Genomic DNA, 22,758 nt, shown 5'->3' with positions numbered 1-22,758 from the left:
CTGTGAATATGCAGGAATAAAACTAAAAGGGAGCAAAAGAGGGAAAAGGTAGAGGTTGAGTTATTGATTTCAACTAGCATGGCAGTTACATGCTATCAACTCCTGTTTGAAAAAGTATATTTACTTTATGGAGCCAGAGAATGACTATAAGAATCAGTGAAGAGCAAGGTGGAAACTCACAGACTCTGGAGAATGGACTGTGGCAAGCAGAGATCGAAGATCTTCTAAGGTGGTACTCTGACAAGTTAAAGTTTGGACTTCCATGACAGGTCATAGTGGCTGTAGAGCTAGTGGTCCTCCAGAACTAAGGCATAAAGGCAAAGTAGGAGGAAAACTATCATAATAATTTCATGTGATATAATGCAGCTTGCAACATCTTCAAAACTTTTCTGGGATTTTTCTTAGGAAAAAAACCCAAGAAAGTGAAATCTAACTCAGACCCAGGCAACTCAAATAAAGAGCAAAACAGCAACAGAGGTTACTGAAGCATACTCGACTGAAACTGCACCTGACTGCCTCTTTTAAAATCCCAGCAGTAGCACTGAATTCAACTACTGTGAAAATAAAAACATAAAGTAGTATAAGTATTCATGAAAGTATAAACCTTCCAAATGCCTCAGAAGTCAAGCATTTTTTTTGTCACGTTAGTTACAAATTAATTTTTTAATTGCCCAGTGAACAAACACTATTTTCTAGAGAAATTATTAATTTTTGTGGATGTTAAAATTCATTCATAATAGATAGGTTAAATATAGGTTAAACATTCCAGGGCTTTCACGTTATACCTCTAGACTTATTCCATTGCATTAGTGACTCTTAGCATATACCTTTGTGCCATGTGTACATATAGATTTGTTTTACAGCTAAGAACTGGGAATGGCTCCAATTTGAAACAAATCATTGTTTTTGTTCCAGAACTATGATAGGAAATATCTTAAACTTAGCAGCTATTGATTTAGATAGCAGCTTTATCTGCTGAAGAGATGAAGGAAACAGGAGTGGTTCCTAAGTGAGTAAATGTGAACTCTGTCCTGAAATCCACAATATACTGAATATCCTTCCAGCTTTCCATTATCACAAAAAAAAAAAAAAAAAAAAAAAAAAAAAAAAAATTAGAGCATATCTCAACTCCTTCTGCTTTTTAAAGTAATCACATTCAGAGAAGTTCAATTAAATCACAAGCATGCAACACGGCAACATATTTTATCCTAGGTCTTTGTGTTATTTAAAATTTATTAATACTGTTGACTGAAAACGCAACTGGTAATTCCATTGGTCCTGCACAAGGGGAGGAGTGACCACACGCATTAGTGCAGGTTAGGGGCTGATCTGGTGGAAAGGAGTTCAGCAGAGCAGCATCTGGGTGTCCTGGGGGACAAGAGGTTGGTCATGAGCCAGCAGTGTGCCCATATGGCCAAAAAGGCCAATTGCACCCTGGGATACATTAAAAAACACATGGCCAGCAGTTCGAGGGAAGTGATCCTCCCCCTCTACTCTGCATAAGTGAGGCCACATCTGGCTCATTGTGTTCAGTTGAGGACTCTTCAGTTCAATAAAAAAAGAGAACTTCTGGAGAGAATCCAGCAGAAGGCCACAAAGCTGATTATTAGGGGCCTCACTTATGAGGAAAAGCAGGGAGACCTGGGACTGTTCAGCCAGAAGAGAAAGGGGATCAACTTTCTAAGAATCTAAACAGTAGAGGTCAAGTGATGGGGTCAGATTCTTTTCAGTGATGCCCAGTGACAGAACAAGCAGCAATGGAAACAGAGAGGAACATAGGAAATTACATCTGAGCAAATTACATGAGCAAAAATTTCTTCACTTTGAGGGTTACATTAACACTGGAACAGGCTGCGCAGGTATCTTGTGAAGTCTCCTTCTCTGGACATACACAAAACCTTACTGGATACTTTCCTGTGCAACTTATTCAAGGAGACCTGATTGAGGAGGGGGATAGGAATAGATGATCACCAGAAGTCCATTCCAAGACATACAATTTTGAAATATTTTGTAATATTTCTTTATTTATCCATCTATCTATATACTAAAGATAAGTGTAATCCCTGCTAGGGCTCGTCCGGGGGTGGCTTCTTGCAGGGCTGCTGTGGGTCCAGGTCACTGCCAGCCCTCCTCTTGCGGGGCCGCTGGGCCCTCACAGACGAGTGGGCAGGAGCGGAGGGGCTGCTGCTCTGGGCAGAGGGGCCTGATGCTGCCGCTTGCTCCATCTCTTCATGAGGCTCCTCCTGTTCTATGGGGATGTGCGCAGCAGGGGTGTGACTGGGATCCCCAGGAACGACAGCCTGTGATGTGCTGGGCTGCTCCACTCTGTTGGCATTTTCACTGCTGCAGATGGGTCTAGGCCTTGATGTCAGGATCCCAAGTGGGGAGGCTGCGGGGCCAGGGGCGGCCACCACGCTGTCCTCCTGCCCCCTGGCTGCAGGGCCCTCCTCCTGCCCTCCAGACACGTGGACGCCCTGGAGGCCCCGCTGCCCGTGGGCCTCCTCGCCCCACTGGTTCACGAGGGCGTCCACAAGGCCCTGGATGAGCGTCTCCACTCTGTCCCCCAGGGCAGGCCGCAGCAGTTGGATCAGGGCCTCGCTGTCCAGCCCAATGTGACACAGGGCGTTCAGGATGAGGCTCTCCGTTGCCATTGCCTCCCGCCACTGTGTCCCAAAGATGGCTCGCAGCTCCTGGCGCAGCCATGGCAGCACAGGGTCGAGCATCTCCCGGTGCTGCCTGAACAGGGCTGCCCAGACCTCCATCAGGAGACCGCCCACCATCGGCCTCTCCTCTGCCTCCACATCGTCCTGCTCCTCTGGCAGCAGCAGAAAGTGTGGAGGGGATGGTGCGTCATGCTGGGGGCTGTAGATGCGAGCGATGCCTGCCTGGAAGCAGGCAGGAACTGGTGGTGCTGGGGGACAGATGATAAAATCCAGGTCATCGTCGTCGTCCCACGCAGCCACCTTAACAACTGTCATGACAGTCCTGCAGAGCGGGCAGGTCTCTTTCTGCTTGGCCCACCGCAGGATGCAGCCGAGGCAGAACTCGTGACGGCACGGTACTGCATAGGCAATGTCCTTTCGCACGTCACGGCAGATGGGACATGTCCATGCCTCCTCTGCTGCCATGGTCTTCACGCCGTGGCCTGATGGGGAGTGAAGATGAGTCGCTCTCCCTCACCAGCGCCTCAGCAGTGGAAGATGAGCACTGCAAGAGGGAGAGAGGCCACCATAGTCATTCCTTGTCCCAGGGAGAGACAGAAGAAACGTCCTGCTCCCTCAGCAGGAAACCCTCCAGACCCCACACCTGTGCTGCCCCATGCCCCACGCCCTCATGGGGTCAGACTGCAGCCCTGGCCATGGCGGTTCCCCCATCCCAGAGCTCACCCCATGGGGTGACGTGTCCCCACCCAGCTCACCTGTGCTGCTGCACGTGCACCCCGTGGGGCCCCGGCTGCCTGAGCCAGGCAGGCCAGGGGATTACAGGTGATGGCTGTATGGATGGGCACTGAGAGCAGCTGCCAGCAGTCCCCAAAGCACAGCCCAACACACAAGTAAAATCCTCGCTCCACCTCCAAGCCGCACACACTCGCTCGGCAGGAGTCCAGGCACGAGAGTGACCGGGCCAGGCCCTGCCAGCGCCCAAAGCTCGGTGGCATCACAGCCTGTTGCTCAGTGATGTCACCGCAGCCCTTGTGCCGCCACAGCACCCCCCCCCAGCAGCACTGCATTCATGTGTCTGCACACGGGGGGCTGCACTTTGCGTTCATATGTTTGCACATGGAGCATCGCTCACGTGAGGAAAGGATAAGAGACCTGGGACTCCTCAGCACTGAGATGACTGAGTGGCGATCTTATTGCTGCTTATAAATACACAATGGAAGAGAGTGAAGTGGGTGTGGCCAGTCTTCATTCAGTGGTTCCCAGTGAGAGAACAAGGGGCAATGGGCACAGAATGGAACGTGGGAAGTTCCATCTGAACACGAGAAAAAACTTTTTAATGTGTGGATTACAGAGCAATGGAAGAGGCTGTCCAAAGAGGCTGTGGGGAGTGATGTCTCCTTCTCTGGAGATATTCAGAACTTGCCTGGACATCTTTCAGGGAGACCTACAGTGGGAAACCTGCTTTTGGACGAGGGTGGGATTGAATGTGATGATCTCTGTAGAGGTCGCTTCCAACCCGTAAAATCCTGAGGCTCTGTGACATCTTTTTTTTTTCCCACTTTATTTTTCTGATTAAAGAAAAGTGCAATCCCTGCTAGGGCTCGTCCGGGGGTGGCTTCTTGCAGGGCTGCTGTGGGTCCAGGTCACTGCCAGCCCTCCTCTTGCAGGGCCGCTGGGCCCTCACAGACGAGTGGGCAGGAGCGGAGGGGCTGCTGCCCTGGGCAGAGGGGCCTGATGCTGCCGCTTGCTCCATCTCTTCATGAGGCTCCTCCTGTTCTGTGGGGATGTGCGCAGCAGGGGTGTGACTGGGATCCCCAGGAACGACAGCCTGTGGTGTGCTGGGCTGCTCCACTCTGTTGGCATTTTCACTGCTGCAGATGGGTCTAGGCCTTGATGTCAGGATCCCAAGTGGGGAGGCTGCGGGGCCAGGGGCGGCCACCACGCTGTCCTCCTGCCCCCTGGCTGCAGGGCCCTCCTCCTGCCCTCCAGACACGTGGACGCCCTGGAGGCCCCGCTGCCCGTGGGCCTCCTCGCCCCACTGGTTCACGAGGGCGTCCACAAGGCCCTGGATGAGCGTCTCCACTCTGTCCCCCAGGGCAGGCCGCAGCAGTTGGATCAGGGCCTCGCTGTCCAGCCCAATGTGACACAGGGCGTTCAGGATGAGGCTCTCCGTTGCCATTGCCTCCCGCCACTGTGTCCCAAAGATGGCTCGCAGCTCCTGGCGCAGCCATGGCAGCACAGGGTCGAGCATCTCCCGGTGCTGCCTGAACAGGGCTGCCCAGACCTCCATCAGGAGACCGCCCACCATCGGCCTCTCCTCTGCCTCCACATCGTCCTGCTCCTCTGGCAGCAGCAGAAAGTGTGGAGGGGATGGTGCGTCATGCTGGGGGCTGTAGATGCGAGCGATGCCTGCCTGGAAGCAGGAAGGTACTGGTGGTGCTGGGGGACAGATGATAAAATCCAGGTCATCGTCGTCGTCCCACGCAGCCACCTTAACAACTGTCATGACAGTCCTGCAGAGCGGGCAGGTCTCTTTCTGCTTGGCCCACCGCAGGATGCAGCCGAGGCAGAACTCGTGACGGCACGGTACTGCATAGGCAATGTCCTTTCGCACGTCACGGCAGATGGGACATGTCCATGCCTCCTCTGCTGCCATGGTCTTCACGCCGTGGCCTGATGGGGAGTGAAGATGAGTCGCTCTCCCTCACCAGCGCCTCAGCAGTGGAAGATGAGCACTGCAAGAGGGAGAGAGGCCACCATAGTCATTCCTTGTCCCAGGGAGAGACAGAAGAAACGTCCTGCTCCCTCAGCAGGAAACCCTCCAGACCCCACACCTGTGCTGCCCCATGCCCCACGCCCTCATGGGGTCAGACTGCAGCCCTGGCCATGGCGGTTCCCCCATCCCAGAGCTCACCCCATGGGGTGACGTGTCCCCACCCAGCTCACCTGTGCTGCTGCACGTGCACCCCGTGGGGCCCCGGCTGCCTGAGCCAGGCAGGCCAGGGGATTACAGGTGATGGCTGTACGGATGGGCACTGAGAGCAGCTGCCAGCAGTCCCCAAAGCACAGCCCAACACACAAGTAAAATCCTCGCTCCACCTCCAAGCCGCACACACTCGCTCGGCAGGAGTCCAGGCACGAGAGTGACCGGGCCAGGCCCTGCCAGCGCCCAAAGCTCGGTGGCATCACAGCCTGTTGCTCAGTGATGTCACCGCAGTCCTTGTGCCACCACAGCACTCCGCCCCAGCAGCACAGCATTCATGTGTCTGCACACGGGGGGCTGCACTTTGCGTTCATATGTTTGCACACGGAGCGTCGCTCGCGTGAGGAAAGGATAAGAGACCTGGGACTCCTCAGCACTGAGATGACTGAGGGGCAATCTTATTGCTGCTTATAAATGCACAATGGAAGAGAGTGAAGTGGGTGTGGCCAGTCTTCATTCAGTGGTTCCCAGTGAGAGAACAAGGGGCAATGGGCACAAAATGGAACGTGGGACGTTCCATCTGAACACGAGGAAAAACTTTTTAATGTGTGGATTACAGAGCAATGGAAGAGGCTGTCCAAAGAGGCTGTGGGGAGTGATGTCTCCTTCTCTGGAGATATTTAGAACTTGCCAGGACATCTGTCAGGGAGACCTACAGTGGGAAACCTGCTTTTGGACAAGGGTGGGATTGAACGTGATGATCTCTGTAGAGGTCGCTTCCAACCCGTAAAATCCTGAGGCTCTGTGTCATCTTTTTTTTTTCCCACTTTATTTTTTTGATTAAAGAGAAGTGCAATCCCTGCTAGGGCTCGTCCGGGGGTGGCTTCTTGCAGGGCTGCTGTGGGTCCAGGTCACTGCCAGCCCTCCTCTTGCGGGGCCGCTGGGCCCTCACAGGCGAGTGGGCAGGAGCGGAGGGGCTGCTTCTCTGGGCAGAGGGGCCTGATGCTGCCGCTTGCTCCATCTCCTCGTGAGGCTCCTCCTGTTCTGTGGGGATGTGCGCAGCAGGGATGTGACTGGGATCCCCAGGAACGACAGCTTGTGATGTGCTGGGCTGCTCCTCTCTGTTGGCATTTTCACTGCCGCAGATTGGTCTAGGCCTTGATGTCACGATCGCTGGTGGGGAGACTGCGGGGCCAGGGGCGGCCACCACGCTGTCCTCCTGCCCCCTGGCTGCAGGGCCCTCCTCCTGCCCTCCAGACACGTGGACGCCCTGGAGGCCCCGCTGCCCGTGGGCCTCCTCGCCCCACTGGTTCACGAGGGCGTCCACAAGGCCCTGGATGAGCGTCTCCACTCTGTCCCCCAGGGCAGGCCGCAGCAGTTGGATCAGGGCCTCGCTGTCCAGCCCAATGTGACACAGGGCGTTCAGGATGAGGCTCTCTGTTGCCATTGCCTCCCGCCACTGTGTCCCAAAGATGGCTCGCAGCTCCTGGCGCAGCCATGGCAGCACAGGGTCGAGCATCTCCCGGTGCTGCCTGAACAGGGCTGCCCAGACCTCCATCAGGAGACCGCCCACCATCGGCCTCTCCACTTCCTCCACATCGTCCTGCTCCTCTGGCAGCAGCAGAAAGTGTGGAGGGGATGGTGCATCATGCTGGTGGCTGTAGATGCGAGCGATGCCTGCCTGGAAGCAGGCAGGTACTGGTGGTGCTGGGGGACAGATGATAAAATCCAGGTCATCGCCCTTGTCCCACGCAGCCACCTTAACAACTGTCATGACAGTCCTGCAGAGCGGGCAGGTCTCTTTCTGCTTGGCCCACCGCAGGATGCAGCCGAGGCAGAACTCGTGACGGCACGGTACTGCATAGGCAATGTCCTTTCGCACGTCACGGCAGATGGGACATGTCCACGCCTCCTCTGCTGCCATAGTCTTCACGCCGTGGCCTGATGGGGAGTGAAGATGAGTCGCTCTCCCTCACCAGCGCCTCAGCAGTGGAAGATGAGCACTGCAAGAGGGAGAGAGGCCACCATAGTCATTCCTTGTCCCAGGGAGAGACAGAAGAAACGTCCTGCTCCCTCAGCAGGAAACCCTCCAGACCCCACACCTGTGCTGCCCCATGCCCCACGCCCTCATGGGGTCAGACTGCAGCCCTGGCCATGGCGGTTCCCCCATCCCAGAGCTCACCCCATGGGGTGACGTGTCCCCACCCAGCTCACCTGTGCTGTTGCACGTGCACCCCGTGGGGCCCCGGCTGCCTGAGCCAGGCAGGCCAGGGGATTACAGGTGATGGCTGTATGGATGGGCACTGAGAGCAGCTGCCAGCAGTCCCCAAAGCACAGCCCAACACACAAGTAAAATCCTCGCTCCACCTCCAAGCCGCACACACTCGCTCGGCAGGAGTCCAGGCACGAGAGTGACCGGGCCAGGCCCTGCCAGCGCCCAAAGCTCGGTGGCATCACAGCCTGTTGCTCAGTGATGTCACCGCAGTCCTTGTGCCACCACAGCACTCCGCCCAGCAGCACAGCATTCATGTGTCTGCACACGGGGGGCTGCACTTTGCGTTCATATGTTTGCACACGGAGCGTCGCTCGCGTGAGGAAAGGATAAGAGACCTGGGACTCCTCAGCACTGAGAAGACTGAGGGGCAATCTTATTGCTGCTTATAAATGCACAATGGAAGAGTCAAGTGGGTGTGGCCAGTCTTCATTCAGTGGTTCCCAGTGAGAGAACAAGGGGCAATGGGCACAAAATGGAACGTGGGAAGTTCCATCTGAACACGAGGAAAAACTTTTTAATGTGTGGATTACAGAGCAATGGAAGAGGCTGTCCAGAGAGGCTGTGGGGAGTGATGTCTCCTTCCCTGGAGATATTCAGAACTTGCCTGGGAAACCTACAGCGGGAAACCTGTTTTCAGACAAGGGTGGGATTGAACGTGATGATCTCTGTAGAGGTCCCTTCCAACCCGTAAAACCCTGAGGCTCTGTGACATCTTTTTTTTTTCCACTTTATTTTTTTGATTAAGGAGAAGTGCAATCCCTGCTAGTGCTTCCGAGGGGGTGGCTTCTTGCAGGGCTGCTGTGGGTCAGGGTCACTGCCAGCCCTCCTCTTGCGGGGCCGCCGGGCCCCCGCAGGCGAGTGGCCAGGAGCGGAGGGGCTGCTTCTCTCGGCAGAGGGGCCTGATGCTGCCGCTTGCTCCATCTCCTTGTGGGGCTCCTCCTGTTCTGTGGGGATGTGCGCAGCAGGCATGTGACTGAGATCCCCATGGAAGACAGCTGCTGATGTGCTGGGCTGCTCCACTCTGTTGGCATTCTCTGTCATGCGATTGGGTCTGGACATTGATGTAACAGTCCCAGGTGGGGAGGCTGCGGGGCCAGGGGCGGCCACCACGCTGTCCTCCTGCCCCCTGGCTGCAGGGCCCTCCTCCTGCCCTCCGGACACATGGACGCCCTGGAGGCCCCGCTGCCCGTGGGCCTCCTCGCCCCACTGGTTCACGAGGGCGTCCACAAGGCCCTGGATGAGCGTCTCCGCTCTGTCCCCCAGGGCAGGCCGCAGCAGCTGGATCAGGGCCTCGCTGTGCAGCCCGATGTGACACAGGGCGTTCAGGATGAGGCTCTCCGCTGCCATTGCCTCCCGCCACTGTGTCCCAAAGATGGCTTGCAGCTCCTGGCGCAGCCATGGCAGCACAGGGTCGAGCATCTCCCGGTGCTGCCTGAACAGGGCTGCCCAGACCTCCATCAGGAGACCGCCCACCATAGGTCTCTCCACTTCCTCCACAGCCTCCTGCTCCTCTGGCAGCAGCAGAAAGTGTGGAGGGGATGGCGCGTCATGCTGGTGGCTGTAGATGCGAGTGATGCCTGCCTGGAAGCAGGAAGGTACTGGTGATGCTGGGGGACAGATGATAAAATCCAGGTCATCGTCCTTGTCCCACGCAGCAACCTTAACAACTGTCATTATCATCCTGCAGAGCGGGCAGGTCTCTTTCTGCTTGGCCCACCGCAGGATGCAGCCGAGGCAGAACTCGTGACGGCACGGTACTGCATAGGCAATGTCCTTTCGCACGTCACGGCAGATGGGACATGTCCATGCCTCCTCTGCTGCCATGGTCTTCACGCTGTGGCCTGATGGGGAGTGAAGATGAGTCGCTCTCCCTCACCAGCGCCTCAGCAGTGGAAATTGCGCACTGCAAGAGGGAGAGAGGCCATGGTCATTCCCTGTCCCAGGGACAGACAGAAGAAACGTCCTGCTCCTCAGCAGGAAACCCTCCAGACCCCGCACCTGTGCTGCCCCATGCCCCACGCCCTCATAGGGTCAGACTGCACCCCTGGCCCTGGCGGCTCCCCCATCCCAGAGCTCACCCCGTGGCCACCCTGGGGGACGTGTCCCCACCCAGCTCACCTCTGCTGCTGCACGTGCACCCCGTGGGGCCCCGGCTGCCTGAGCCAGGCAGGCCAGGGGATTACAGGTGATGGCTGTATGGATGGGCACTGAGAGCAGCTGCCAGCAGTCCCCAAAGCACAGCCCAACACACAAGTAAAATCCTCGCTCCACCTCCAAGCCGCACACACTCGCTCGGCAGGAGTCCAGGCACGAGAGTGACCGGGCCAGGCCCTGCCAGCGCCCAAAGCTCGGTGGCATCACAGCCTGTTGCTCAGTGATGTCACTGCAGTCCTTGTGCCACCACAGCACTCCGCCCAGCAGCACAGCATTCATGTGTCTGCACACGGGGGGCTGCACTTTGCGTTCATATGTTTGCACACGGAGCGTCGCTCGCGTGAGGAAAGGATAAGAGACCTGGGACTCCTCAGCACTGAGAAGACTGAGGGGCAATCTTATTGCTGCTTATAAATGCACAATGGAAGAGTCAAATGGGTGTGGCCAGTCTTCATTCAGTGGTTCCCAGTGAGAGAACAAGGGGCAATGGGCACAAAATGGAACGTGGGACGTTCCATCTGAACACGAGGAAAAACTTTTTAATGTGTGGATTACAGAGCAGTGGAAGAGGCTGTCCAGAGAGGCTGTGGGGAGTGATGTCTCCTTCCCTGGACATATTCAGAACTTGCCTGGGAAACCTACAGCGGGAAACCTGTTTTCAGACAAGGGTGGGATTGAACGTGACGATCTCTGTAGAGGTCCCTTCCAACCCGTAAAACCCTGAGGCTCTGTGTCATCTTTTTTTTTCCACTTTATTTTTTTGATTAAGGAGAAGTGCAATCCCTGCTAGTGCTTCCGAGGGGGTGGCTTCTTGCAGGGCTGCTGTGGGTCTGGGTCACTGCCAGCCCTCCTCTTACGGGGCCGCCGGGCCCCCGCAGGCGAGTGGCCCGGAGCGGAGGGGCTGCTTCCCTCGGCAGAGGGGCCTGATGCTGCCGCCTGCTCCGTCTCCTCGTGGGGCTCCTCCTGTTCTGTGGGGATGTGCGCAGCAGGCATGTGACTGAGATCCCCATGGAAGACAGCTTCTGATGTGCTGGGCTGCTCCTCTCTGTTGGCACTCTCTGTCATGCTGTTCGGTCCGGACATTGATGTAACAGTCGCTGGTGGGGAGACTGCGGGGCCAGGGGCGGCCACCACGCTGTCCTCCTGCCCCCTGGCTGCAGGGCCCTCCTCCTGCCCTCCGGACACATGGACGCCCTGGAGGCCCCGCTGCCCGTGGGCCTCCTCGCCCCACTGGCTCACGAGGGCGTCCACAAGGCCCTGGATGAGCGTCTCCGCTCTGTCCCCCAGGGCAGGCCGCAGGAGCTGGATCAGGGCCTCGCTGTCCAGCCCGATGTGACACAGGGCGTTCAGGATGAGGCTCTCTGCTGCCATTGCCTCCCGCCACTGTGTCCCAAAGATGGCTTGCAGCTCCTGGCGCAGCCATGGCAGCACAGGGTCGAGCATCTCCCGGTGCTGCCTGAACAGGGCTGCCCAGACCTCCATCAGGAGACCGCCCACCATAGGTCTCTCCACTTCCTCCACAGCCTCCTGCTCCTCTGGCAGCAGCAGAAAGTGTGGAGGGGATGGCGCATCATGCTGGTGGCTGTAGATGCGGGTGATGCCTGCCTGGAAGCAGGCAGGTACTGGTGATGCTGGGGGACAGATGATGAAATCCAGGTCGTTGTCCTTGTCCCACTCAGCAACCTTAACAACTGTCATTATCCTCCTGCAGAGCGGGCAGGTCTCTTTCTGCTTGGCCCACCGCAGGATGCAGCCGAGGCAGAACTCGTGACGGCACGGTACTGCATAGGCAATGTCCTTTCGCACGTCACGGCAGATGGGACACGTCCACGCCTCCTCTGCTGCCATGGTCTTCACGCTGTGGCCTGATGGGGAGTGAAGATGAGTCGCTCTCCCTCACCAGCGCCTCAGCAGTGAAAGTTGCGCACTGCAAGAGGGAGAGAGGCCATGGTCATTCCCTGTCCCAGGGACAGACAGAAGAAACGTCCTGCTCCTCAGCAGGAAACCCTCCAGACCCCACACCTGTGCTGCCCCATGCCCCACGCCCTCACAGGGTCAGACTGCACCCCTGGCCCTGGCAGCTCCCCCATCCCAAAGCTCACCCCGTGGCCACCCTGGGGGACGTATCCCCACCCAGCTCACCTGTGCTGCTGCACGTGCACCCCGTGGGGCCCCGGCTGCCTGAGCCAGGCAGGCCAGGGAATTACAGGTGAGGGCTGTACGGATGGGCACTGAGAGCAGCTGCCAGCAGTCCCCAAAGCACAGCCCAACACACAAGCAAAATCCTCGCTCCACCTCCAAGCCGCACACACTCGCTCAGCAGGAGTCCAGGCACGAGAGTGACCGGGCCAGGCCCTGCCAGCGCCCAAAGCTCGGTGGCATCACAGCCTGTTGCTCAGTGATGTCACCGCAGCCCTTGTGCCGCCACAGCACCCCCCCCCAGCAGCACTGCATTCATGTGTGTGCACACGGGGGGCTGCACTTTGCGTTCATATGTTTGCACATGGAGCATCACTCACATGAGGAAAGGATAAGAGACCTGGGACTCCTCAGCACTGAGATGACTGAGTGGCGATCTTATTAATGCTTATAAACACCGTTCTGACTAATCAGGGTTGCCCAGACCTGCAGCAAGAGTCTGCCCACCGTAGGCCTTTCCTCTGCCTTTACAGTGTCCTGATTAGGAAGCTATGACCTAGAATGCTTCAAATTGTTCTGATGTCTTTTTTTTACTAAAGAGAGGCATACTTTTGGACTTCTACAGTCCTAAAAAAATATGTAGCTTCTTGGGTATTCTCTCTGAAGCAATTTCCTTTGAGCCTTTCTCAGCACAGATTCTAGAACAAGTTGTTTGTTCTTCCTTTGTTTCTTTTCTTGGAAGCCTTTCTTAGGAAAAATTTCTTTACCAACAATTGTTTTTCTTTTGGTAAATGCAGGATGTCTTGTAATGCAAATCCAAGTCTAAACTATAGCACCCTAAATATTTTTTGACATATTAGAAATTAAAAATGAATTGCCATGTGATTTGTTTTCAACATGCCTGCCATTTCACGACTATGATTCGGACATCATATTCATATTGAATATTACGTCCATATTAAAATAAATACATAAGGATACATTTCTTAATCCCCTGAAATTCTACAAGACTGTACTTATCCAATACCAAGACCTAGATCCACATCACTGGGAAGTCTTCAGTGAAGGGACGAACCATCATGATGGTTCATAGAAGCCTGCCTTCTGAGAACAGCTGTTTTCTGTCTTTGCTGCATACACTTCTTGCATTTACTATTGGTCGGCATGCAAGAGAAACTGTGATAGTTTACGTCCTGCATAATCAGGAACCACTTTATGCAGGTATAGAAAGCACTTTGATTGTGTAGAGCCTGAAAGCTCTTTATTTTTTCTCCCTACATTTTTAATCACTAGTCATTAGCAATTCAGACACATTTATATTCATTTCTGTCAAGTATTTGGATGGGAATAGAGAGTTTCTTGAGCCTTTTTTATTGTGTTTTTTTGTTTGTTTTTTTTAATTCACATTGTGCCTTATGACCTATCATATTCTTCAGCAGTATTACTGATGCACACAGTTCTGCTCTAAATAGTAAAACATTTAATGGATCTTCATGGATTCTATGGGGAAATGGAGGCTCATACAGCAAACAGAAGACTTTTGAATCTGATTACAACTCACATGGGTTGCCTACTTGTAGAGGAAAAACAATGTTAAGTTCCAAAACAAAGCAAGCTTAAGGTTTAGGGAGTTTCAGATTTTGCCTTTGCACAGACTCCTACAATCAATCTGAAAGTATGCTGATCTTTGCTTGAGCTCTTCCCTTTCACTTCTGGACAGATTTCTCAGGATGTAAATACTAGATATGAATTCACCCAGAAGAAACACAAGGAAAGAGAACCTGTTAGTGTAGCTACAGAGACCTCCAGTGTAAAAGTTGAATGTACAATCTATAATAATGAGTAACTGTTTAATAAACAGCTTATGAAGGTATCTGCACAGGGAGCCAAGACTGACTCTTACTATTGGCAACTTCACAGTAAAAGGAAACACAACAATGTTATCTAAAATTCACAAAGGGCATGAACTGATATGGATAATGGCAAATAGACTACATAAATAATCTTAAGAAGATGTTATTAAAAGCCAGTGCTTTTGTACAGCCCATGAAATGTGAGAGACAGTGTTGTTTGCCATTCCCTTTCAATTGGACTATAATGGAAGCTACTTATTTTCTTACTCCTCCCCTCAGCACCAATAGCAGAGGTATCACCAAGGAAAAGCAGCTTACAAATGATGCTGGTAATCACAGAGTAGCCCTCATTGTTAAGAATAACTCAACATCTGAGAGGTGAGGAAAGCTGACAGCCTCTTCCAGCCCCATATTCCAACATGAAAGAAAGCATGGCAAGAGAAAATGAGCAACAAGTATTTCTACTTTACATGGTTGAAAGGAGCAGTGGTTCCCATTTTGTTCTTTGCTTTTCATAGGTGCTTTACCTTCCCTAGATACTTCAGCAAGCAGTATTCTGATACTGACATCTTACTTGTCCTCACTCTTGTCTTCCTGACACCAGAGGAAATTCTTAGTATCTTTATTTATTTATTTATTTATTTATTTATTTATTTATTTATTTATTTTCCAGGGAGAAATATACAAACTGTAGGAGCCAGGTTGTCTTTGGACCAAACTAGGGGAGGGAGAGACAAAGAAAGAGAAGATTTCTGTTCTAAAGACTTTGCGTTATTTTATAACATTTTGTCCAGTAGTTATAGCAAGCTTCAATCTTTCGCCACTGCTTCTAGAAAGTAGCAATGAGGGCAGACAGGCTGTTCCCCAATTTTCTCTCTCTTCTATGCTTTATGTGAAACTTGTCTCTATGGGGTTCAGATCACATTTACGTAAGACTCAAAACAGTGGTGTTAATTACCATTTAATAAATAACTTTCTGTACCATTGACTGGGCAAAACCAGATGTACAAATCCCAAGAAAAGAGAAAATATTTCCAGGAACTAGAAACAATTCTCCAAGTCTACTAAACAGTCCTAGGCCTGTTCATTGTCGTTCATCCTCTAGAGAAGATTTCACAAGCATTACTCTTTTCTAACAGTGACATAAACAAATATAAATTCATACACATTAGTAGAGCTGCTTCTGATATAAGATTCAAATCACATTAAATCTATACTCTTGATGTATAACATAATTTACCTTATTTTAGACTAGAACATAGCTAATGCATATCAATTATCATATATGATACATGAATCTTAATAGTGAATATTTACATATATGCAGATTACTCTCCCATTTTGTGATCAGCATACAGAAACCATACAGATAACTGCTAGAGATTCCCTACCTCTCACCCAGATGTAAATTGCTACAGGAAAAAGCAATGCTACTTCTGATAAAGCCTTGCACAGAAGAAAAAAAAAGGTAAGAAAAAATGTTTTGTTTTGTTTTAAACAAAATGAAAATGCTCTTCTTTTCATGAATTTTTATTAATAAACTGCTGCTGATGCTGCTGGCACCTTGTTTCTGGTATTGAGATGAGTCGTCCCAACTTCCAACTGTGCTGGTGTTTTCTCTTGGAAAAGGATATGGTCTACAAGAGTTCCATTAATATAAAGGAGAAACATCTGCTTGGAGCATGGAGCAATCTATTGGCTGAGCTTAGCAGTAGGTTAACTGCAGCTGGTCAACCCTGCCCTACCTTGCGTGCGTCATGGAGATCAAAATAAATTTGCATGAACTGTTTTTTAGTGGATTATTAAAAAGATATGATTCAGATTAAAAAGATGATAATGATTATGTTGGCCATTTCTCTTTAAAGTATCACGGAGTTACATGAGCTTGTTTTTCAGAAAGACAACACTGTTGAACTATGAAGAAGAAACCGTAATAGTCTTTTTTTTTTTTTTTTCTCTAGAAGTGGAATTCTAAGTGACTGAATCCAAAACCAGGCTAGAAAATTACAAGGGTGGGACTACTTGAATATTGTTTTGGCTCCAAACCATCCTGGTGGCCACTTGTTGTAACATTAAAGAATGCATTGCCAGTAAATCAAGAAAATTCTGTTCATAGAATTTGGAATTGCCTTCACATCATGAGGTGCTTAATAGGTTTTGTTCCATATAAAAAACCTATGGCACAGTCTCCACTTCCTATGAAACATTAGTCAGACTTAACTTTTTTTTTTTTTTTTCTTTAAGAAGGTTCTTTCCAACTTAATGGTTAAGGTAGCCCTTAAAGTACAAGCTACTTAGATCCACAATTTTTAATTCCATAATTCATAATTTACATATGCTATTCAATTTTATGATGGTGTAGCTCCCTAAAAATCAGTTATGTAAAAAAAAGGACTCAATTAATTTCTCTGTTACACTGTTCAACTCCATGGTTACTTGTTTGTGTACCATCCATTCTGACAAACCTGATGTTACCTGCTTAGTTTTGGTTGTTTTAACAGAACTATTGAAGAAACCTTGACAACCATGATCATGTCTGTGTCACACTGATAATGCAGGTTGTTTTACTAAGGATAAAAAAAGTGTGGAGAAACAAAAAAACACTTTATCTGTTTTTTTTTTTTTTCTGCACTGGTTATCTATGCGGATGATATTGCTACCACACAGAGGTTTATTTGTTTTCCTATAGATGGATGCTTTTATAAGGTATTTTGGGATCTATCGGTATATAGGAAAATATTACTACCTGCAGGGCTTTTTTCCAAAACTTACAGAAGAACGAGTTCTCTTCTGGAGCTAGATGTGAATTTCCACATACTGCCATTAAAACAGTGACCTTGTTTATATAGAGTTCCAAGGATTTTCTCACTGCATCCTCCCTGTGGATGTTATCTCAGGCACAGCTTTCACACCCACATCAGTCTTCCCTGTTACAGTGTCATATGACACAAATATGATACTAAAAAGAAGTTCCCTCTTCTTTTCACTCTGCAAACATTACAGGTCCACTAAGAACAGCAACAGGAGTATAATAAACTGGGAATTCAAATATACACATGTTAGAGAAGAAAGTTTTATATGCAGAAAGCGCAATCAAAATAATCTGTTCTAAAAAGTATGATTGTGAGTCAATTCTTCAGAGACAAGAAAAGCTTTCTGATCACCCCAAAGTGGTTGAAGGAAAGACTGGAACTGGAATTCATTTTTCCTTTTGCTAGTGGAGTTAGGAAGAAAAAGTATGAGTTGAATACTCTTTTTAAGATTAATTAGGCTGTTCTAATATTCTTAAATATTACTTCTAGAAGATTGAAAGTTAGAACACCTCAACATCTGCTCTAAATTCACTACTTGGATGGCTTAGGGCCAGACCTTCGAACAGCTATCAGACAAAAATTCCAGGAGACAGGACATGACTCCGGTATTTTACCTCTATCAAGAGACTGATATTCATTCTAAAAGAGGTAATCATATGCTATGAGTAAAAAATGAATCACAATAGGACTAGAATGTTTTAGTAAAGAAATATGATTTTTGCTAGCACTAGGCTTGTGCAAGGAGACATTTTGTACTGTGTTAGAGCCAACTGGAAGAAGCAACTGCTGTTCTGTAACAAGGGTAACCCTAAAAACACTGAAAACATTTGGAAGTAAATTTCCATTGAGTAATGTGGTATTTCAGTTTGGGTTTTGGTTGCCTTTTTTCTTCTTGAACAACCAATCCAACACATTGAATCCAGTAGATGACAGAGGGCACATTCTCTCAGACTGTAGTGAAAAGTGACTTACACCTCTAGAGACTTCAGCAATAAAGGCATAATAGTTTTTGTTCAGCATGCACATAAGCAAACTGGCTGACAATTCAGATGCTATCCAAGTGAAGAAGTGAGGGATTCTGTCAAATTCAGTTAGATGTTTGGTTTTTTTTCTAAACTTTGGAGAATGATGAATAGGACATCAAAAGCTACTTTATGAAAACCTCAACAAGGCTTCAAGATTTGGCTCAGATATAACAGCTATCACTCCCATTTGTATTTTCAACTGTTTTTCTAGGCTGGGTCAAGTATTATTATCCCCATTTTTAAAAAGAAGGAAACTGAGGTGGAGTGTTGTGAAGAGATTTGCTCAAGTACTCAGAGAAAACTATCTTCAGGACTGAGAACACAGGTGGCAAAACCCAACTTTTCTCCAAGAAACATTTCTCTGCTGTTAATAAAATTTTGAAAATTGGCATCACGCACCAGTCTTGATCTCATTTCCTGTTGGAAAAACACAGGCAAATCATGCTACTAGCAAAAGTTCTTGGAAAATTAATAAAACCATAAATCAAATAAACTCCTGAAAAACAAACTGAGAAAAATCCTAAGAAGATTAAAGAAGCATGAGTTTGCAGGGGAAAAAAAAAAGAAAAAAAAAAAAGTTGAGAACAGTAGGTACTTTTCTGTTTTGCTGCAAATTGTTTATAACCACAGATGGAACTGCTGTTGAACATCACAGAATATTATTATTGGATGCTGTTCTCGTACTCCTCAGATGGCAGGCTCTGACAGGCAGGTCTACATGGCGTCCAGGAAGTGTCAGCGCAGTCTGTATGCTAGCAAACTGGGGAAGAGCGCAGTTGTCCAACTGCTCCTGAAAACTTGTGCCACTTACATTGGTGTGCATGACACAGTATTCTTGTGTAAAGCACCTACTTGCAAGCGAGCTTGGGAATGTTGCTGCATAGTGCAGTTACCTTGACTACAGAGTTGGCAGATAGGATAAAAGAATCATGGGGGTCAGCTTAATGACAATGACTTGGAGCACCTGAGGAGCAGGATAATGTGGTCTGTCCAGGATACCATTCTGAAATCACCTGTGAAAATGCAACGCAAGCCTCACTTGAGGTAACATTAATACTATGGGTGACATTCCATGTTAAATTTTTTTGTCTTGTATTAGGCTGTTTATAAACATTAGGCATATTATAAACATAACATAACATAACAACATAACATAACACAATGTAATGTAACATAGCATAGAGTAGCATAGCATTTCAATGTTACCTTTGTAATTCCAGTGCCTTAAATTTTATACATTTTTTGCAAAATCGCAGAACTTCTTTCTGCACAAAAACTGCTTAAAATTTAGATATGCCTTTTCATTTTCAGCTACATATCACACATTCCATTTGTGCATAAATATTGTAAAAACATAGCCTGTTCTAACACAAGTAAGCAGTATATTCCCAAAATAAAACTGTTACTCTATTACTTCCTGATCATTAATACCACAAAAAGAAAGAATAGATTTAAATACTGGACTATGTGATGGTAATGACAACATTCATTGCAGATTCTTCACATATTGATTACTATCTTGATCGCATAAGTAGTCTCAGGAATTGAATTAAAAATTGTGGGGAAAGATATGTTTATGTTACTCACAAAGGCAGTGTTTCACCCCTGTGAAGTGAGGCAGAATACACAGAATTCAGTAGAAAGATTGCAGTTGAGTACTTGCACATTCACTGACATCAACCAACTTTTGTCAAGTTTGAAATGACTCTTTGCCATTGGAGGGGTCATAGATCTAGATCTAAAAAGACTTCTGATTAATATAAAAGATGAAGACCATGCTGAAATGCAGGTCTAAAGTAAGACACACACAGAAAAAATCCTCAAAGAGATGGTATTTTAAGTCTTCAGCCACCCAGTATGTGGGGAAGCCTGCAAGGTTCATGAGCAATAACAGCCACCAATAAGCTCAATAAAGATTTTTTTCTCCAGCAATTGTGTAATGCATGAACCTTCTCTTTTAACACATGTCCTCTGAAGACTGAGCAGCTCTTTCAATGTTTATTGACAGTTGGTCCAGCTTCCAAATGAAAATATGGTTGTTAGGATTAATAGGTTTACTTTGCCATAAACCTCTAGATTATAGATAGGAGAATGAACTAGCAAACAAATACTGGAAAGAGCAAAAGCCCAGATGGTTGAAATATACATATTACTTGCTTCTGGATTTACATTGTCTGTCTCTCAGTTTAACACTCTATTGCTACAGTTAAAATTTAGCACAAAAATGGTGGCTGTTTTGCTACACTATAGCAATGGTATGTGATAATTCACTTTCAGAAATGGTACTCAAAGTACTTATGTTTTGTAGGCTTTTTTTTTTTTTTTTTTAACTGCATGCTTTTTAAAAAGTACAGGGTTTATATCAGAAAAAGGAATTTGTTTTGCTCTGAAGTCCAGATCTTTCATTCTAGGGAACAGTAATATCTACAGAGTATTTAACTGAACATATCAGATGCTAGCATATGACAAAAAATACAAAATGAAGTAGGCATTCAGTCAAGAAAATATGTACAGCATGTTTCCTTGAAAGGAAAATGATACTAAGATCAGTTCTAGTTCAGTGCAAATCTTTGTAAGCAGACAATTAAAAACTGGCTCAGTTATTTTACAAGGAAATTAATGTTACCACATGCCATGATTGATTTTATTTGCAAGAAGGATCAGATCCCAGAAAAGTTCTCTCAACAGAATTTTTCTTCTTTTCCTTCCTATTTTGTTTTCACATAATATTGTTCAAATCTTTGTGCAACCAATATTCATTCTGCCATACAAGGAAAAGTAATAGACCAAAAAACTGAAGCTCCTTTTTGTCATTCAGATCTTGACAAACCTGTATTTTGCAGTCACATAGTGCCATGTATGAGCACTCCACAAAGAATAATGTAGTCTTCCTACAATCCTGTTCAGGAGTAGTCTAATTTTCTAACTGCAGAAGCAGCCCAAGAAAACGTAAACTGTTCACTCTGAATCAAGAAAGCACTATCAGAAGTGAAAATTGAGCTCAGGTGCTCAAACACCAGACATGGTGCCCCGATGTTTCCCTCTTGGTGGCCCTTTCTCTCAAACACATCCATTTCCTCACATCCAAATGAAGGGTTCTGCGAAATTTAACAACAAAATAGTTAAAACAAACAGATACAGAAGAAAAAAAAAAAAAAGGGAAATCTTTCTGTCTTTTTTCTAACCAGTATGACCATGTATAACATGTTAGCATGTGGTCTTAGTGTCTTTTTAATTTCTGCATGCTGAGTACTACCACCACCACTTAAGTGACTGATAATGCAAACAACCTTTTCCATTTAGGGATAACTCTCCATTTACCTACCTCCTCCCACCTTTTCTACAAAAGATCAAAGTACTGGAAATCAAAAATGAAATATGTTTCAAGTGCTATCAAAATAGGCACCTTATATTTGATTAAAGCCTAAAATTGACTGATGAAGGTTAGTGTCTTAGGGAAACATGAGCGTTCTCAGAATCACCAGTTTAAGTCTTCAACTTCATAGAGGCAGAAGGAATTTAGACTGTTTATGTAGCAGGACACACAAAGCAACAACCGTGATAGACAGACTCTGCCAATGTCCTTTTTGATGTTAGAAACAGTAGAGAAGCAGCCTTCTGAAACAGCTGTAATTCTGTGTATAATGATTATGCTTCTCCTAAAAGACACACACACACAAAAAAAACTAACCTGAGCAACCAAAATAGGCTGTAATTTAAAAAAAAAAAAAAATGATGAGAAAAGAGCAACATTCAGAGGTACTCAGTCTCCTCACATGTTTTTCAGAGCCACACTTTTCGGATATCCAGACTGTTGCTAGCCCTGCAGTACTAGAAGGTCTCACATGGAATTCAACTAGAAGTAGCATATTTTTGGGAGGAGCAGGAGTATCTACGGCCCTATAAACTAATCAGAAGTTCCTTGTGCGACTAATAGAGAAAGAAGAAGAAACTAATTCCACCCCTAAAATTCATCTTTAAAATAATTTGGGCAAATTACCCTCTGACAGTTTGTTTCTTTCTCTGGTATCTTAACGAAGTCAGAAGCAATGAGAATGATCTTAGAACGAGGCCTAACATTTGGATGGCCAAAATTAGTATCTGTCAATTTAATTCTTATCCTTTGTATTTTAGACTTGCAGAAGAGAAACTGTAAAGTTTAGAAAAATTATAATCAAATTCAAATTTCCAAGGTTTAGCAGTAACCACAGCTTTGCCACAGGATTTAAGCCAGCCAAAAGCACCGTGAAGAAGGGAAGATTGATTAACAGGGCTGTACTTACGATGTCAGATATTTTATGGGTATAAATAAGTTACATTAAGACTTAGTATAATCCTATTTTTAATTTTTTTTGTCAACTAAAAGTGATACATCTGGGACACACTACTAAAACTGACCTTCCACCTCCCATAAATCACATAAGAAGGAATGGACTTTTTTATATCCTGACAGAAAAATATCTCTGCATTTTCAAAGGTGACAGGAAGAATGAAAGTCTAGTAATAGTAAATTTATTTTGTGAAAGACCTCAATTCACCTTACCCAATACCTATTTTTATGAATGTTTGTTAGTACATCTTATCAGATAAGTGTCATTCTTTTAGCATTTCAGATGCTAAAACTGTTTAGTTTTACAGACTGTGAATGACAAACCACTTGTCAGATAAGATGTACCTGTAACTGTTTTAGATTAATTAATCATAAATCTTCATGTTTTCCTGTGTTGGTTTGAAAACAAGGACTCCATATAATACATATATATCAGTATAGGCTACCTAGTTCTTACACTCTTACACATTTTTTCCTCAGGAGAATTTTGATTTTTGAAAATTCAGAGCAAGCTATCTGTCTTTCTAATACTCCTTCTAAATTCAAAAGAATTGATGTTTTCTTAGAAGCCTACAGCTGATGG

The 22,758-nt window shown here is 47.5% G+C and overlaps 5 protein-coding genes across 9 annotated transcripts in view; all 5 read right to left on the bottom strand.

Moving 5' to 3' along the window:
- Window positions 1-2,006: 2,006 nt before the first annotated feature.
- On the bottom strand, window positions 2,007-3,851 carry LOC146545367 (E3 ubiquitin-protein ligase Topors-like). Its single transcript, XM_085231270.1, has 2 exons — window positions 3,419-3,851; window positions 2,007-3,207 (listed from the first exon to the last, which is right to left on the bottom strand). The coding sequence occupies exon 2, from the start codon at window positions 3,126-3,128 to the stop codon at window positions 2,067-2,069; it is 1,062 nt and encodes a 353-aa protein (XP_085087396.1). The 5' UTR covers window positions 3,129-3,207; window positions 3,419-3,851; the 3' UTR covers window positions 2,007-2,066.
- A 125-nt stretch (window positions 3,852-3,976) lies between these two features.
- On the bottom strand, window positions 3,977-5,909 carry LOC146545366 (E3 ubiquitin-protein ligase Topors-like). Its single transcript, XM_085231257.1, has 2 exons — window positions 5,610-5,909; window positions 3,977-5,398 (listed from the first exon to the last, which is right to left on the bottom strand). Exon 2 carries the CDS (start codon window positions 5,317-5,319, stop codon window positions 4,258-4,260), a length of 1,062 nt encoding a protein of 353 aa, XP_085087383.1. The 5' UTR covers window positions 5,320-5,398; window positions 5,610-5,909; the 3' UTR covers window positions 3,977-4,257.
- Window positions 5,910-6,448: 539 nt separating this feature from the next.
- Window positions 6,449-8,319, bottom strand: LOC146545365 (E3 ubiquitin-protein ligase Topors-like). Its single transcript, XM_085216837.1, has one exon. It carries the CDS (start codon window positions 7,508-7,510, stop codon window positions 6,449-6,451), a length of 1,062 nt encoding a protein of 353 aa, XP_085072963.1. The 5' UTR covers window positions 7,511-8,319.
- A 250-nt stretch (window positions 8,320-8,569) lies between these two features.
- LOC146545364 (E3 ubiquitin-protein ligase Topors-like) lies at window positions 8,570-10,401 on the bottom strand. Its single transcript, XM_085231224.1, has one exon. It carries the CDS (start codon window positions 9,683-9,685, stop codon window positions 8,624-8,626), a length of 1,062 nt encoding a protein of 353 aa, XP_085087350.1. The 5' UTR covers window positions 9,686-10,401; the 3' UTR covers window positions 8,570-8,623.
- A 133-nt stretch (window positions 10,402-10,534) lies between these two features.
- LOC146545363 (E3 ubiquitin-protein ligase Topors-like) overlaps window positions 10,535-22,758 on the bottom strand; it is a 62,328-nt gene continuing 50,104 nt past the window's right edge. For all 5 annotated transcript variants that reach the window (XM_085231185.1, XM_085231187.1, XM_085231196.1 and 2 more), the window contains one exon: window positions 10,535-20,943. In XM_085231185.1, coding sequence (XP_085087311.1) covers window positions 10,802-11,863 — 1,062 coding nt within the window. In that variant the 5' untranslated portion in view covers window positions 11,864-20,943 and the 3' untranslated portion in view covers window positions 10,535-10,801. The remainder of the gene's footprint in view (window positions 20,944-22,758) is intronic.

Source organism: Meleagris gallopavo, chromosome 1, assembly GCF_905368555.1.
Source record: "Meleagris gallopavo chromosome 1, MGAL_WU_HG_1.1, whole genome shotgun sequence".
NCBI lineage: Eukaryota > Metazoa > Chordata > Aves > Galliformes > Phasianidae > Meleagris > Meleagris gallopavo.
Note: the sequence above shows the minus strand (reverse complement) of the source record. Positions and strands in the feature narration are given on the sequence as shown.